The following is a 17,804-nucleotide window of genomic DNA, read 5'->3' on the forward strand; positions in this document are numbered from 1 at the left end:
AGAAACTAATGAGTGAGTTTACTTCGATTGCAAAAATATCACGGCGGGAGACTCCAGCAATAGGCTTCACATAATGTACCCAAGTGTGGAATCAATATGGGCCTTCGGGGTGACGAGCGAACGCTTTAACCGCTAGGCTGCACCACTGCCCATATAAGAAACTGTATCCTTTTTTTCTGGCATTATTTATAAATTGGTCATCTTCTGAAAAAATAAGTTGTTAGTGTCGGCAAATAATTTATAGTTGCAGTTTGATGTTAGTTTGCGTATCTCTTGGTAATATTTCACTGTGAAATTTTCTATATGTTAGCCGTTCCTGAGCCTTGCCCTTTCCTAACAAGTTTGAGTTATCACCATTATCATTGCGTTGTGTAAAGAGAAAGGCAGGCAACAGTTTCCATCAGGTGCGACATATTAGATCAAGAACGTGCTATAAACAATCCGCGCACGCATGAAAAAGCAAAATTGAATAAGGAATTATTCAATCCGGATGCGTGGGATTAAGCACTTCCGCTAGGAGCCCAGCCTGTAATCATAAAGGCGAGAGCTGTCCAATGAAAGCTGAGAAATAGAAACACTGGCAGACGCAAGGTCATTCAAGAAAAGGGTGGGGCATTCTCTTGCAGTAAATTCCGATGTCAAATAACGGTGTACTTAGGACGGAAGACCGATAGTACGAATGTGTCCAGGAGAAGTTGTATATTCGTCCATATACGGAAAAACGTTTTTGCGTTTGCAGTGTAATATTAACTATAACCTGATATTGAATATCGATCAAAAGCTCTCGAGCAAAGTGATCAAACATACACGTTGTTGTTAACAGACCCGTGAAGATCCGGGGTAGAATAGGTGTTCAGCAACCCATGCCTGTCGTAAAAGGCGACTATGTTTGTCGTAAGAAGTGACTAAAGGGATCTGGTGGTCAGACTCGCTGACTTGGTTGCTGCATGTCATCGATCCCAATAATCTCGATCGATGCTCATGATATTAATGACTGGATTGTCTGGTCCAGACTCGATTATTGACAAACAGCCGTCATATAACTGGAATATTGCTGAGTGCGACGCTAAACAACAAACCAACCAACCAATGTTGTTAACATCACATTGTTATACCTGATTGCTACTAAATCTGCAAATGCGAGCATCCTCTGGTTCATCTGGGCCAGGAAGATAGGTGTGACAGCCTGAATAATGGCCAAACCATCCATATTAATTGTTGCTCCTATAGGCAACACGAACCGACAGATGGTCTTGTTGAATTTCAGCTTCTCTTCACAGCAGCGTAGAGTAACAGGCAGGGCCGCTGCGCTAAAACAGAATATGAACACACTTAACGACACTATCATGTGTCTGTGCCTTATATCTCATTGCATGTCAGATTATGACCTCAGTATTTCATGGTTGTCACAAGAAAAAAATAAGATGTTAATTCTCATCATGAGGGTAGTAAGCCCAAATGATACAGTTCATACATTTACCACACCGAGAGTCTCGGTATTGTGTGTATGGCGGGTGCTTCCGGTAGGACCCGACATACTTACCTTTTTGGCAAACGCCTGGTGTCATCACTGATTCCCAGTGGTCCTTACATATAGTTTCACAGCTAATTTGGCCTGTGGGCATTATAGAATCTAGAATTCCTCTGCATTTAAAATTGATATGGATCGTGTGGACAAAACAGTGCGCCCTCAGGCTACAGTTAGGTTGTCTAGAGGAATGAAAGCTAAGGACATTCAGTTAATCCCGTCCAAGTCCTAGACATGCAATCATGCTCTTGGCACAAACCATATAACATCAAATTTCAAGATAATAAAGTGAACAGTTTTTTCGAAGCCATGACTGGGCACCACAATGATAGGATGGATACGTTATCAATACACCACAGTTTCAATATCAGCAACAAAAGTTAAAATCAAATCCTAATCAAAGTCGGCGAGGCATAATGTAGATGATGACAAGGATTCCCACTACCCTACAACAAACAATGTTCGAACCTGGAACTTGTACCCAGGCCAGTCAGAAGAGACTCCACCATGCCCAGGGACACACGGAAAGGATTTCTCCTGGTCAGTGTGAAGTAGATTGTTGGCAGCACGATCAGTGCATGGATGGCTAAACCAAGGAGACCAGTGACCATGTACATCGTCAGTGACTTAGCTGCTGCTTCTAAGTCCGGTACTTCAAGAATTTTGTTCATAATGATGAAAAATATACCAATAGGATTGTACCTGAAAGACATAACAACATACAGTTTGTAAGCCGAGTGAGACAAGGTCTTTGTGCCACGTGGATGAGGCTACGTTCATTATTCATCCAAATGCACACATTACGCACACATCATTGGCAATATCAAACTATCCTCTTGTCTGATCTCTTCGTTTCACACTTTTACTATGCTTACAAAATCCAATGATGGCTTTTGAGTTCTTTAACTGTCACCTTTATTCTTTATATTTGGATTTAACGCAAAATCAATGTGAACACCAGCTTTTGATACATTCAGAGTGATTATAGTTATATTTTGTTAAACGCTGGTCAACTGTTATAATTACCACATAACCAGCTTTGTCATATTCATGGTTATTTCATTCAGAATGTTGAAGAAGTCCAGCATAGCACGTCCAGACTCGCCCATCCTATTTAGCATCACACCAAACACCGCAAAAAACATCAGGATCCCTATACAAATGTATAAACCAGACTTTCTGCAGCACAGTCATTGATCAGTAGCATACACTATCAACACTATCAACAGCATCAGAATGCACTATATAATTTATACCTTAATATGTTGATGACATAATTACTAAAGTAAGCAGGTTCTGAAAGGCATCCAGCAAGGGCATTATGACCTATCCATAAACTTGATGTATATTGTATACATGTTGTTTAAATTATTGTACATATTTCTGAATTTGTTTGCAAGTTTTAAGAAATAGTTGAATATGGTAAGCGTGAGTAAGTAACAAATTAACGTTACGTCGACAATATTTCAACCATATAACGACCAGTCATTCATAAGACTGTCTTTATAATTCAAACATTCTATACAATCGTTAAACTATAGACCTACTTTATTACATGTATGATGCAACCTCGTTTGTATGTATCTTACCTTCGGTCCCTCACTTACCTAAGACATTCATGCCGTCTTGGTAGTTTATGGATTTCTGCCAAATATACCCACCATATTTGAAGTTGTTTGAACTGTGATTAGTCTGTGATACCAATGTTTCACTAGTGTTCACAGGCTCAGCCATGTTTTTGGTAAATTTTGTTTTGGAGTGTTGGAATGAAGCTTGCATGATGTTTTCGGGGACGATATTTCTGTAAAACAAACATTCATTTGTTACATCATACTTGCATAGTCCAACTTATGCAAGAGCGATAGGGAAACTTTACAAAATATTGGAGCCAAAGAGTGAATGTGTGAATCGTTTGGGATTTTTTTTATAAAAGAGACATTATAATAAACATCAAAAGAAGGCTCACCGCAATAGGTCTAATATGGCATCCGTGGTTACTGGTAATGGCTTGTCAAAGACTCTGTCGGGACTTTGGTCAGCTTTGGTAACCTCCCCAGGTCGTATACTGACAGCCAGTCCGATTCCGAGGACAGTTGCAATAATAGTGGTGCAGATGTAATACCCCAACGCCATGATTCCTAACTTTCCACCTGACTTGTTTAGATTTGCCACACCTGTTAAACATTGGTTAGATATAAATGTTCAGAGGACAGGTAACAGATGTTACATTTACAAATACTCATACTTTGCTGCAGTACGTTTGGCAATTTGCATTTATTTATTTTCAAATTCTAATGTATGGATACCATTCTTTTTAATAATCCATGTTCATCGTTGCCCTTTAGTGTTTCCTACCCACTATGACAGGTGGCAGCTAGCCTGACAATATGTAAATAGAAAGTTGTCCTTTGAGATCCATGAGATCCTTTGCCAACAGGGGGTATTTCCTATTTACGAATTTGGTGTCAAGGACATATCAGCCATGATCCCTCCATGACTGTACCGCAGTAGAAGATGTATTTACAGAATCGTGGTTTAATTTTTACACGATTCATTCATTCTGAATTGGTCACGTCATAGCGTTTCACCTTTACGCGTCCCTAACACTATGGCATATGAACGATTTCCCTTTCCGCACACTTAAATCGGCATATATTTAACAGAAGCCACATTATGACAGAAGAAGGCTTCTTGGTTTCAAAACCGTCTTTTGTTTCCTGAGATGCATATCAACCACGTGAATTGTGTTTATGCCTCTAATACCATTGGAGTTTTCAAGGTATTTCTAAACTCATTGAGTTTGTAAACACCTGTCTAAAAAGTCGAATAGTGATCTTGCACAAAGGCCTTTGATTTAAGTTGAAGGTCGATATTTAACTTTATATTGGTCCCCCTGGCCAACACATACCATTTAAATCCCCCTGTCCTCTAAGGCTTATAACTGATAGTGAATACTATCCACGTGAGTTTTACTTTGCCTTTGCCATACAAAAATAATGTTAGAAAGTATTGAAATATATCACTGCTTCAGAACAAAAACAATTGCATACAATGAAGCTATGTTTGCAAACATTTAGATATACACATGTTGACATAATTTCAGATCGGATGGGAGCTTGTAGGCATATAGCTGCATCTCTGTTTGACCAGAATGCCTGCCTCGTACATTGCCACTTTCGTGATATCCACGGAAATGGGTATAGAAGTGACAAACATAAAAACATTTTAAGGTCGAACCAGGATTCTAACCAATGATATTGGTTTTGGGTGATCATACTAAACATGTCCAAGTGATGCAGGTCTCCACAGCGAATTGAGGCGCCACTGTGACACCAGTGACCACAGCAGTAAAAACTGAAAACGTCGACTTTGTCACACTTAGATGGTTTAAATATGCTATTTGACAAGACAAGAATGATCTTTAAGATCTTCATCTGAAACCCATGTTGTCACTGAGACATTCGTATTTGATATCCATTAAATTTGTATCCATTAAATTCGGTATTTCACCGTAAAGTAAACATGTACTTTTTGTTATTTCCATTGCATATACTCACCCAAATTGAAAACTTCACAATCCTAAAATTTAACATTTTGACCAGTTATCAGTGTGGGCCCTTACTGGGTATTTAAACAGTAATGGCCACGTATTGTCTTTAGATACCCGTTTTTAGTGCAGGTGAATCGATTAAAATCATGTGCAAAGCACTATAGTGGCAAAAGTGTTTTTTCACGTGCAACTGGTCACGTGGCTATAATACCGTAAGTGTTTTCAGCCATACTTGTTAGCAGTCATTTAAAAAAAGAGAAAAACACAAGACAACAAAAGTCTTTACGGACATTTGTAATGCCACGGCTTTCAAATGGGCAACGTGAATGTGCCATCGGCATGTTGCAGACGGGAACGTCCGTAGCTGAAGTCGCAAGGATGGGTTTTAGTCGACTGACTGTGATTTACAGACGCGTCTACACCGCTGATCGCCCTCGGCCAGGTCGACCTCGTGTGCCGTCACAGGCAGAGGATCGTCAGATTGTCTTACGTCACCTCTGTAACCGATTTTTGATGGCTAAATCAACCAGAAATGAACTGTTTAGGGGTAGACTGAGTGCGCAAACTGTTTGAAACCATCTGAGAACTGCTCACCTTCAAGCACGACGGCCACACTGCGGGTCGCCTTCAATCGTCTTGAATCCCGATTTAATCTTCGATTTGCTGATGTTAGGGCGAGGGTGTAGGGGCGCCGTCATGAACGTTACGCCAAGTGTTGTGTACAGGAAGTTGACAGATTTCGAAGCGGAAGTGTCATGGTGTGGGGTGCTTTCTGTAGCAATGCAGGTTCCAGGCTTCTTGTCATCAGTGGCAACCTCAACGCTGCTGCGCGACCAGGTACTGGCACCAGAACTTCTGCCTTTTATGGCAGCACAAGTACCCGGTTTGATCTTCCAACACGATAATGCCAGACCCCACACAGCAATATTGACAAGGAATTTCCTTCAGAATGCGGGAGTCAACGTCATGGACTGGCCGTCAAGGTCTCCCGACCTCAATCCCATCGAACACATCTGGGATGCTCTTGGCAGAAGTCTGCGCACTCTCCAGAACCAACCACAGAATTTGCAAGATCTTGGCACCATTTTGTCGGCTTACCAGTCATGTGTTCACAAGCATCACAAGGTCCATGAGGTGCTGTCTGGCGGTTGTCAACACACATGCTGGCCATACACGCTATTCATTTGTCCGCTGTATATCATATATGGGATTACTTTTAAAAATGTGAAGTTTTTAATTTGACTATATTTTTATATTAGATGAATTCTGTATTGGCTTCACTGACCTGTGACCATACTGGAGGTGACGAGAGGCAGCAATAACATCTTGAACATGCGCATCAGCAGGTCCCCTGGGACACCGATAAGGCTGACAGTGTCTTGGGTGGGTTCTAGCCGACGAGTAAGCATTCCGAGAATCACTCCAAGGACCACTGATGTGATGGTTGTTATCAGGAGCAAGTTGGTTTTCAGACAACATCGGAGCTGAAAATACCGACACATGGTAGAAGTGATGTTGCTCCATTCTATCCATGAACGTTGTGGTCATCATCTTGTGTGGTTTCAGAGTTCTATTTTGAGATGTTAGTTATTTCACAAAATATTATCAACATTTTGGTGCAGAATAAGCACAGCAAATGTATCGCCAACTCCACCATTACAACGAATTTTCATCTGCTCAATGTAATACAACACATTTAGAAAAAGTCAAACAGTTGACAGTGCGTTTTAACATAATTTGACTACCTTTCTTTTCCAGTTTATGTGTGAAGCCCATTTCTAGTGTTCCCCGCCATTGTAAATTGCTGAAATATTGCTAAAAGCAGCGTAAAACCGAACTCACTCTCTTCCAGTTTGATGAGTTGTTATCTGCTCTGAAGACTTTCATCTGAGTGGCATCGTCTGTGCTCGTCGCTGTGTACATTTCATAGAGTTGTCTTTGCCTTTCAATAAAATGTGGATAAATCAATTTAATTCAGGGAAAGCAGCATTTTTTTCATAAGTGATAAGATGTTAGTGTTGAAACCTTTCGACTACTAATTCACGAATACTGTCATCAAATGGAAGGGAATATCCACGAATGAATTGGAGTGAGTGAATTTGGTTTGAGGCCACTCTGTATCCATGTGTGACAACAGGTCTGACAAGTATGTTCATGTTGGAAATAGGTGGATCATAAAAATCAAGTATTTGGCCAAACAGAATTAATACCCAGAGAAAAACAGTGTGTCAAAGGTTTTGTCATGGTCACTGTGTGTGCATTTTAAAAGAAATATGACACAATCTTCTCAGCTGATTATTAGTAGACTAAAATAATGGGTAAAAAACATTAATCAGACAAGGCAGTCTTCTGACCAACGGTACATTTTGGACATTATCCTTTTGTGTGACTTGGGTCTGTTTATGGCTACGTCAACTTCCATTAGAGAAATCATTTGAGCTTGTTTCCGTATATTGGCCTAGAACGGGAAAACGACGGAAAATTCATTAAAATTGATTAATTGGTGAGCTTCCGAAAAAGCGTCGATTTTTAGACGGATATACAATGTACAAATGATCATGGCAAATCGCATTGCTCTGGTTTCTGAAAGACATAATGCCCAAGGCTTCCTTCAGGTTTTGTGTTTCTGGCTGGTGTGGCATACCTTTCTCTAAGATCTGTCCCACGTAGTGCAGAGTGATTTGCTTATAAATCGGTTTTAAGATGTGGTACGTGTTAGTGGAATTCAGACACCCAGCAAGAAGACACATTTCCCTCCACTATGTACCTGGAATATTGTTGAGTACCAAGTGAAACAACACAAACACTGCTTCCAACCTGGATTGCAGTAGACATTTGGACCACAATTTTGGACCACACGCATTGACACCAACTCACTGACTCTGTTCGATATATATATATATATAGCTGTGAGGTGGCATATATTATTTTCAAGGAAGAGGGATAAAGAAGCAGAATAAAGGATCACACTGTTTCTACTTAAGACATCCATTGGCCATGTTAGATGATGTAGCCAAAAGCAAGCTGCTGAAACGGTAAGCAGCTCCGAATGGCCAAACTGAACTTATTCTGTGATAACCTAAGTCAGCTCAGTTACATTCATCACACAACAGGCTAATAGTGCTTGATAGTGCGTGACCAAGTACATGTTCATTGGACTAACGTTTATCCTTGTCAGTTTAATTAATAATGAGTAGGCGATAGTGTAACTGGGCATAGACAATATCTACGATATTCTTACTTAATACATTATGGGTAATATATGTTGTGTCCCACGTGGGACCCAGCAAAATGCTTGACCAGTTCTCCTTCACCTCTAAATACAAGTGAAGCCCACGTGTACATGCTGTCGGGGTCATTATCGTTGTAAGGACATCAGACAATTGACTATTCGGTGTTCTTATTTGAGCTGTAAGGGTACTATCGGTTGTCTATAGATTAACGCTGGGTCTGATAAAATATATACTTTTGAAAGACACAAATAACTCCATTAAGAATTAAAATGAAGCCCCAGTGAGATGAGAGATTCAGATCTCAACCTGCGAAAAACCTAGACTTCAATTGCTTTCAGATATTTAATATGATATGATTTGATTTAGATGGTGTCACAGAAGGAGGTAAAGGTTCAGAAGTCTGTACAGCTGTTATGGGATCAACAGTCTGGGTAGAAGATTCAGAAGGTAAGAGGATCTCGGGACTGATAGAACTGACCCATGTCAAATCGATTAATTTTTTATTTTATAACTGTGGGTGTTTTAGTAAGTGACGCATAGGCTTCATGCTGGTCAGTATTTGGAACGTTTTTTTTTTGCTGTGTATGTGATGTTTGTGGTACATTTTATTGTGCTGATTTCATTTTTTTTTCAAACTGTCCATTTCTTACTGTATAAAGGATGAGCTCCAGAAGAGTTTTTAAAGTTTTTGAAATCACTGTTCCAGTCCCCAGTGGCATGAGAAGTTTCACTACAATGTGCACATGTGATTTGTATGTGCAGCAATATATCCCATGGTCAAATTGCTTAAATTTCAAACATCTCAATGGGTTTGGGATGAACAACTGTACATCAATTTTACAGTAGTCTGCTTTTACTGTTTTTGTGCTGCCGGTGAAGAAAAGGAAAACAGGTATGTATTTGTTTGGATTGTTTCGATACCGTGGCACCTGGTAAATCTTTCCACAAATGTAACCCCTTGCATTTTCATTTCAGATGCTAAATCCAGTTCTGTCATATCTTCAAAAAATGGATTGCGATCTCTGATGATGCCTCTGCCTGTGGGTTCTGTTTGGAGATACATTTACTGTAACTCCAACGAGTGCATCGATTGACATCAGGTTTGTTACTTGTTGCCATTTTGCACATTCAATAGGTAATGATCCTGTTCTCAATCTTTTGATAGTTTTAACGTCACTCGCTTTTCCATAGATGCCCTTAGTAATTGCAAAAGGGTTAAATTTAATCAGGGTCTTGTGGGGTGTTTCAATGTTTTAATCTCCAAGAATCTTGGCAAGTACTCTACTGATTTTAACTAAAGTTAAACATATAAAGAAGACGTTTCATTTATTCTCGTTGAAGGGTGCTGAATATGAAGGTACACGTCTTGATGCTGCCACAAAGAACATCACCATTGGAAGACTGCAGGCTGGAGAGTCCCAATCTTCTGTTGCCAACGTCTGAATGTTCGCAAAAGCACAATATCACGGCTTGCAGCTCGCTACAACCAAACAGGCACAACAAATGACCGTCCCCGTACAGGAAAACCTATAGTCACCACAACAGCCCAGGAGCTCTACATCCGGGTACTCCATTTGCGTGACTGTACTGCTACGGGTGAGAGCACTGCAGCCAGGGTGCCAGGACTTAAGAGGATATCAAGCCAGACTGTACGGAACAGGCTGAGAGAACATGGACTGAGAGCCAGGAGACCCTACGTCGGGAACGTGCTACGTCGTCATCATCGTGCTCATCGTCTCCGTTGGTGTAACATGTGACTGCCTGGAACCTTCGCAACTGGCGACGCATTTGGTTTAGCGATGAGTCCAAATTCCTGTTGCAGAGACGTGAGGGTAGGAACCGGGTCTACAGACATGTTCAAGAACGTTATGACTCTAACTGCATGCGTCAAGTGGACAGATTTGGTGGAGGGAGTGTGATGATATGGGCGGCAATATCCTACACTGATCATACCGATCTTGTCCACGTCCAGGGAAACCTGACGGCTATACGCTACAGAGACACCATCCTGCTACCACACCTCCTGCCAGCCATTGCCGTCCAACGTGAGATTTTTCAGCAGGACAACGCCCGGCCCCAAATGGCACGTGTCACAATGACCTTTCTCGCTCTCGATGCATGTATATTTCTGATAACACAGTTGTTTATAGTGCTTCCATGCTTTAGTGTTTGCAAGGCGATCAGAGGTATTGTTAGTGTCATGAAACGCACGAAGTTTTTGTCTGGCACGACGTGCTTGGTGACCTTCCGAATCCCACCAGTTATGTCCCGTGTTTTCTTTGGCTTGGTTCGTGTTTGATCTGAAGTTCCATGAAAAAGTTAATAGCAGGACTTCAAGCTGACTACATGATTCTCTGACACGCCCACAGCAAACGCCTGAATTTCTTTAGGTCTTTAGTTGTTTAGATTTTATACATTTATGAATATTTGGTTAAAGAAGGTCTTTAAAGATGACCGCCGAATCGAATATGTCCGACATGGATTAAAACTTCTCCACAACATATAGATGCACAAAGGGTGCACGAAATGGTATTTCATAGATCGTATAAATATAAGCGATAAAACCCTTTCCATATTCATAACAAATCTCAGACATAAGCACTTGAATTAGTTGTCTGATCAGAAATTGGTGAATCTACAAAGTTTGAAATGGCCGTCAAATACAATACCGCAATGAGATATTCAACAAGATAGAAATAAAAAGAGTGACATTAGTAACAAAGTAACATTATCAAAGCCCTTGTCACATTCAACGCATCTGACATAGTTGACAGTATTTTCCTTACGAGGTTTATCCGATCCTACTAGTTCCACGTGTTAGAAACAGTACATGGTGGCCATGTAGCACATACAGAATACAACCACAATGATCAAACATTTCATCCAGAGTTGTACGTTGAACAACTCATATCTCTGTCATCTAAGTTCAGTTGCAACTGTCGACACATGTGATTACACGACATAGCATCCCAATGCATCTAAAAAAAAAACATAAACCAATCACACATTAACCTGTATCTTGTTGGAGCACATACATTATCAATTCGAGAAAATTAACAAAAAAGGTGTTCAATAAAGCTGAACAAGACAATAATTAACTCCCCGTGGCAAACAAAAATCAGAAATTCAACCAAATTACCTATAGGAGTATCCAAATAGAAGCACTGGGAAACTTTTACCAGTACTTTGAAAATAGGTAAACAAAATTAGAAAATTCTTAGGATAAATATGTGACCATTAAATGCAATTCTAAATCAAACTCCTCCCCGAATATAATATTCACAAACAAAGATAAAGCTAACAAACAACCGGCTAAAATTCTAAATTTCTACTAAGGGAGGACCAGAGCGACCTTCCCCAAATCGCCAAACTTTAGACCACATTTTACATTTAGAACATGACATTAAGACAGCACAAGCACAAAAACAATACATACTGGCAATTTTTACTGATCAGTTAAGGGTTTGATATGGTTTGGCATAACGGCCTTATTAAAAAAAATCGGGATAAAGCCATAGATGGAAGAATTCTAAATTTCATTCATTGATGATATTTCCCAAAAGTTCCACAAAACACATCCACAGCTCAATTCGCCGAAGACGCTTCAATCTGGACTTCATTAACCTCAATTAAAGAAATTGCAAAAAACAATGCAGCCCATATTAACTGACATCCAATATTGGGCTTCCCAGTTGGGCCTCAAAATTAACACTAAAAAAATAATTGACTTACATGCCGAATTTTACACCCAAACTCAGAATACTTGTCCTCCATACAATTGTAGAACAATCCGCTAAAAAACTACGCTTCATTCAATATGAAGCCCTAAAAATAGCAATTGGGGTCAGAACCGGTACCTCCCAAGACACCCTAGAATCATCACTATTTTCGGGATCGAAATTCTAAGCGCGGACGTCCGTGCCTAAAAGTTTATTCTATCCAGCGACAAGAAATGAGAGTAGTTCACAATACACCAGCCCCTTAGTGGAAGATGATATTTACCAGGACATGGCGGTTTCAAGATTTTGGTACTTTCAACACCACACCTGGACTTCATTTCGACATAAGGGAAGGAGAATCGTTGACACAAAAATCACATATGTAACATGAGATGAATGTGTTGAGGAAGGGAGAACAGTTAACACAACACTTTGACGTTACAAGAGGAGAGTAATTAACATAAAACCACATCAAAAGCCACATGTCATTCTAATCCAGGAGATTAAACTCGGCGAAAAATTCAAATTCACACTACCTGGGTACACCCAATATGGGAAGGCAGAAAAAGCGGAACCTCCACAAATATTGATTCAAACGTAGGAAACCTTGAAACCTAAGTGATCTCCCTAAAACTGTGGCAATGAATTATGCATAGCCAACATATCGCACAAGGTTACCCATGCAACAAACATGGAGAGCTAACGAGACTAGCTCAAATAGTAGGCAAAAATGGAATAATCCTTGATATCTTTTATAGGACAAATAGAGGAACAGACCATTCCTCAGCCCAGATGGGACTATGGAAAGGCTGATTGGCCTAAACTCATGAAGGAATGAATATCATTCGAATCCAAAGAAATTACTTCGGATAATCCTGATCTTTTTTGCCAAAACCTCACCTATGCAATTACTGCCGCACCTGAAAAATCATTAAGAAAAGACCACAAAACTGGCAAAACCCCGGTACCCTTTGTTGAACATGGAAATAGCAAAAACTAGGAGAGTGGAAAGCCCTAAATAGGTCAAAAAGGGATGATAATTCAGCCAGGACAAACGTAAGACAGCTCATAGACGTTTCTAAAAAAGAGTCATGGCATCTTATGCAAATCTCTTAATGCAAAATAAATGTTAAAACAGTCAGGAGCAAAAAACACGAAATCAGGGGTAAGCCTAAACCTACAAAGATTCTCAAGTTAGCCAACGCCCATACAGCAAAAATATAGGCCAGCATTCTAGAAAATTAAAGGAGGTGATGTGTTCATAGACTGGTTGGAACTTCAGCTATTGCCCATTTTAAACAACGTCAGTGTTATTGTCATAGATAACGCGCGTTAATATAACGTCCGGGAATCAGATACTGTTGCCCATTCCATGATTAGTCTGAAGGTGACCATACTGGAACATATGACATTGTTGACTTCAGACCATATATAACAAAAGTTCAACTCATAGAGAACATTCAGCTGAATAAGAACCCTGTAAAGTAGAGGACATATGTGCTTGCAGCACATAACGGTCACGTTGTCTTACATGTGGCAGTCAGACATTGTGAGCTCAACCCTGTTGTGCCAATCCTTGCTAATTATATATAAGTGTAAAGGGTCCGTGGAATTAGTAGTAGTTCCGAATTACATAACACAACATTCAAAGGTACATATTCATAAACGTCATCAGCAGAGATAAATGCTACCTCCAAAAAAAATCATCTGTAGAACAACAAAATACTTTTGGATTCCCAAACCGCAACCTTCGAAAACTCATCCAATTTCATAACTCTGAACTATTGCATCATGTTTCCAAGCAAATATAATGCAGTACATATCCATCATTGCTACTCCATCAACGCAAATGCAAATTAAGTACAATAATAGCAATATTTTGAGACCAGTTGAGACTTAGTTGATCATCATTTACCTGTAAAAGAACATTTTAAGGGTAATCACAGTGTCAGTTAGGACGGACTAGATTAGGGCAATGTGTGTTATTTTAATATATGCTCTTGTTATAGTCCTATGACGCTTATTTATTAAATGAAGCCAGAAAAGCAGTTTTCTAGCATTTCCGACAGTAAATTCCATCACATTCTAGTATCTGAAAAAGAAATAAAAAAAGCTCAATTAAACAGGCAATGCCTAGCCACAGTATATTTGGACTTAAGCAAAGCCTTCGACATGGTATGGCATGACGGACTCCTCAGAAAACTAGCACAAGATGGAGTAGAAGGGAACGTGTTAAACTTCATAGACAGCTTCCTGCAAGACAAATCGCTATCAGTTATAATAGGGAACAATAAATCTGATCTTATGTCACTGGAAATGGCACGCCACAAGGCAGCATTGCAAGCCCGACCTTGTTTAACATCATGATCAATGATCTTTTTGATCATGTCAACTCTCCAACCCAAACTTTAAAATTTGCTGATGAAGCAATATGGGTAAAGCAGAGAGATATTTCACAAGTAAGAAAAGAACTCCAGTCAGCCCTGGACGGAGTAGATCATTGGTGCAATAAAAGGGGGTTTACCTTTTCAAGTGAAAACATCTGTAGGAGTTCTATTCAAACACGGGGGGGAAGATGCTATGATACCCCGTGTCTCCCTAAAAGGCAAACCAATCAAATTGGAAAAACCCGCAATATTTCTTAGGGTGATCCTAGATCAACACCTCACTGGGCGCAAATATATAGTTTGTGGAAAACAGATGTCAAAAATACCTGAACATATTAAGGCAATTTCAGACACTTCTTTGGGCACATCGAGAGACACTCAACTGGACTTCTCCAAATGACTCATCAGATCCAAAGTAGACTATGGTTGTGAGGCCTTTCACTCAGCATCAAATACTGTCTTCAGCCGCCTCGACAGAATACAATACAGAGCCTTAATGTTAACCACAAGTACAGCTACGTGTACTTCACTGGAAACACTACAAGAAGAAACAGGAGAACTCCCTTTGAAACTAAGAAGAGATCGGGCATTATTATCGTTCTGGGGACGAACATGAAACGCTTTGGTGAAAAAGATATTGCAAGACAAAAACACCCGAGATGATGCCCTATCTCGGAAAAAACCCTGAAGCCATCTGGGATATTAGTACGAAAACTCATCCAAAGTCACAATTGTAATGACATTCAGCCACTACAAAGTTACACCCTCCCTGGACTCCCAAAGTGGACACTGCTTTGACAGCAGAAGTTACTAAAAAACAAAAACAACACTACTACGGCCAGGAGCTATCACTAAAATTCAAACTACTTGGGACAGCTGGGCCTATATATACACACTGATGGATCCAAGAATCCTATCAACAACAGTACTGGTTACGGAATCTAAATCCACAGCTCCAAAGCCCAAGTACATTCGGTCAGCATACCTGATGGTCAGTCAGTAATCTCTGTTGAAATGGAGGCAATTCATACCGGAACTACCGGTAGACAAAGCAGAGATACAGCCTATTACCTTTAGTATAGAAGAGATGAAGTGCAAAATCAAAATCAAAGCCTACATAGCCCAAAGATGGCAGGCCCAGTGGGACGCTAGTAGGATCGGCAGATGGCTACACAAAATTTAACCAAAGATCCACCAAAAGCCAAACTCACACTCCAAAGAAAGTTGAAATTGCCATCTCGCGCTTCAGACTCAGCGTCACAAAAAGCACGATGACAAGGTATGACCATCAGGCTTAATCCATTGCTAACTTGTAACTGAAATGTCAAGACCAAGTCCCATCCGGTCCTCGGTTAAAAAAAGAATTGCTGTTAGTTCCTCTATCTGTCGTAGATCTCCCAAAGCCAAGAAATGCAATAGGGAAGGCCAAACTAACTCTATTTTTGAGAGATGGACAGCTACTCGAATGTGTATAAACAGAGCAAACAATAAAAATGAAATTATATCAATATACGAAAAGAGAAATCATATCAATACAAAAACAGTAATCTGAATTCACAATAGATATGTGTATCTTACTCACATACATGACTCCCTAAAGAGGGACAGGTCAGTCGAAATTGCTAAGGCAGAAGGCAACCTCTTAAACGCTTACAGCAGCAACAATAACAACAACAATAAAACCTTGACAGTAAGAGAGAAGGACACAAACCCAGCACTTCATGAGAGAAGGACAGTTTACAAGAAGAAATTACGACAGGAGAGGAGATTGGTTCGGACAACACATTGACTTTAGCTGAGGTAATAGTTAGGAGTAATAGACCATGGCTTCAAGAGAGAAGAATGGATAACAATACACAAGGCATTCGGGGGAGGAGATCAATCAACACAGTACACACATAGCGACGTGTATGTACGTGTGCGTGCGTGTGTGTGACTGCTTGTTCCAGTCCGGATTAATGCCTACGTTATAGTGCGAGCACACTGAGATACCATGCCACAGTATAACATGAATACCCCACTCAGACACAGTATACTGACTCCGAGCTGACCAGTCCTTGTTTAAGTCCCTCAATTCCGAGCGCTAGACACGGTGTAACAACATGCACTATCTTTTGACGTTTTTTCGGTATGACGTGGCTAGGGATGGAACGCCTGTCCTTCCGCTCTGCCGGCATATGCTCTATCCATTTTAACACTGGGCCATAAGAGGAGGATTGTTAAAAGAGCACCTTTATGTCACACAAAAATAGCTGACACAATACCTTGGAAACACAGGAAGATAGGAGCATAGAATACTTAACACAATACAAGACACCATCTTGACTGGAGGAGAATAGTTAAACTATCCTTGGCCATCAGAGGAGATAAACAGTTATCACATCGTGACTTCAAGAGTGAACATCAGTTAACACTACAAACTGACTTCCAAAACACCTTGTGGACAGGCGAGAAACTTGAACGCTGCAGAGGAGAATAGAGAACGCGCCACCTTGACATCACAAGGAGAATAGTTTATACAATACCTTGACAACAAGAGATGGGCACACTTAACACAACACCTTGACGTCACAAGACGAGAAAGTTAAAACAACACCTTGACGACAGAAAAGCAGAATAGCCAACAGAACACCATGGCGAGAGGAGAGGAGAATAGTTTACACAACACTGTGACCTCGTTGTAGAGAATAGTGACCACGGCTAATGGACTTCAGGAGAGGAGAACCATTAAATCAACAGGTGGATTTCAGGTGAGTAGAATACTTAACATTACATCATGCCTTCTCGTGACATTAGGAACGAAGAATGCTTATGTAGAATCAGGGATTGTAATCAGTCTTACCTTTCCAATATCATGGAAGAACACCACCAACGTATGTTCTGTCTTTTGTTGCGTAGAACGGAATAATATATTGGTAGGGTTGCACAGTGCACCGCGATTGGATGGTAAATATGAACAACAGCTTGTCCTGTCAGACTAACTAGTCATGTATTATCTATGTTAATATCAACAACACACAAAGGAACATTAATTTATGATAATTTCACTTCTTTATTTTAACGTAATTCCTCCTTTTTGTTACAGATTATTGTAGTGTTTGTCAACTAAGGCTGAGCAATGTTTGTTTGTGTGTTTGTTAGTGTGACGCCGCTATATTCCAGCTATAAATGAATATTTATGATAACTCCTTTATATACTCAAACGCAAAAGCAACGCAAGTGGTTTTAAGCAAATAGGTAACAAACCCCGAACCATAAATTGATACGAGTTTTAGCATGTAGTGAAGCCTGTTGGTGTTATTACTATTTTTGGTTGCATTTTGGAAGCCCCGAGTAAAAACGCAACCTAAAAAAACAATCGCCGAAACGCACCATTTAAATCATTAT

General features: G+C 40.1%; 2 protein-coding genes across 2 annotated transcripts; both read right to left on the bottom strand.

Moving 5' to 3' along the window:
* Nucleotides 1–513: 513 nt before the first annotated feature.
* LOC125383517 (excitatory amino acid transporter 2-like) lies at nt 514–2,868 on the bottom strand. The gene is made up of 4 exons (XM_048401840.1): nt 2,555–2,868; nt 1,997–2,230; nt 1,116–1,310; nt 514–526 (listed from the first exon to the last, which is right to left on the bottom strand). Exons 1-4 carry the CDS (start codon nt 2,671–2,673, stop codon nt 514–516), a joined length of 561 nt encoding a protein of 186 aa, XP_048257797.1. The 5' UTR covers nt 2,674–2,868.
* Nucleotides 2,869–3,103: 235 nt separating this feature from the next.
* Nucleotides 3,104–7,001, bottom strand: LOC125383518 (excitatory amino acid transporter 3-like). The gene is made up of 4 exons (XM_048401841.1): nt 6,921–7,001; nt 6,364–6,562; nt 3,495–3,702; nt 3,104–3,329 (listed from the first exon to the last, which is right to left on the bottom strand). Exons 1-4 carry the CDS (start codon nt 6,999–7,001, stop codon nt 3,128–3,130), a joined length of 690 nt encoding a protein of 229 aa, XP_048257798.1. The 3' UTR covers nt 3,104–3,127.
* Nucleotides 7,002–17,804: the final 10,803 nt, after the last annotated feature.

Source organism: Haliotis rufescens, unplaced genomic scaffold (genome assembly GCF_023055435.1).
Source record: "Haliotis rufescens isolate VD_foot unplaced genomic scaffold, xgHalRufe1.0.p SCAF_24, whole genome shotgun sequence".
Classification (NCBI taxonomy): domain Eukaryota; kingdom Metazoa; phylum Mollusca; class Gastropoda; order Lepetellida; family Haliotidae; genus Haliotis; species Haliotis rufescens.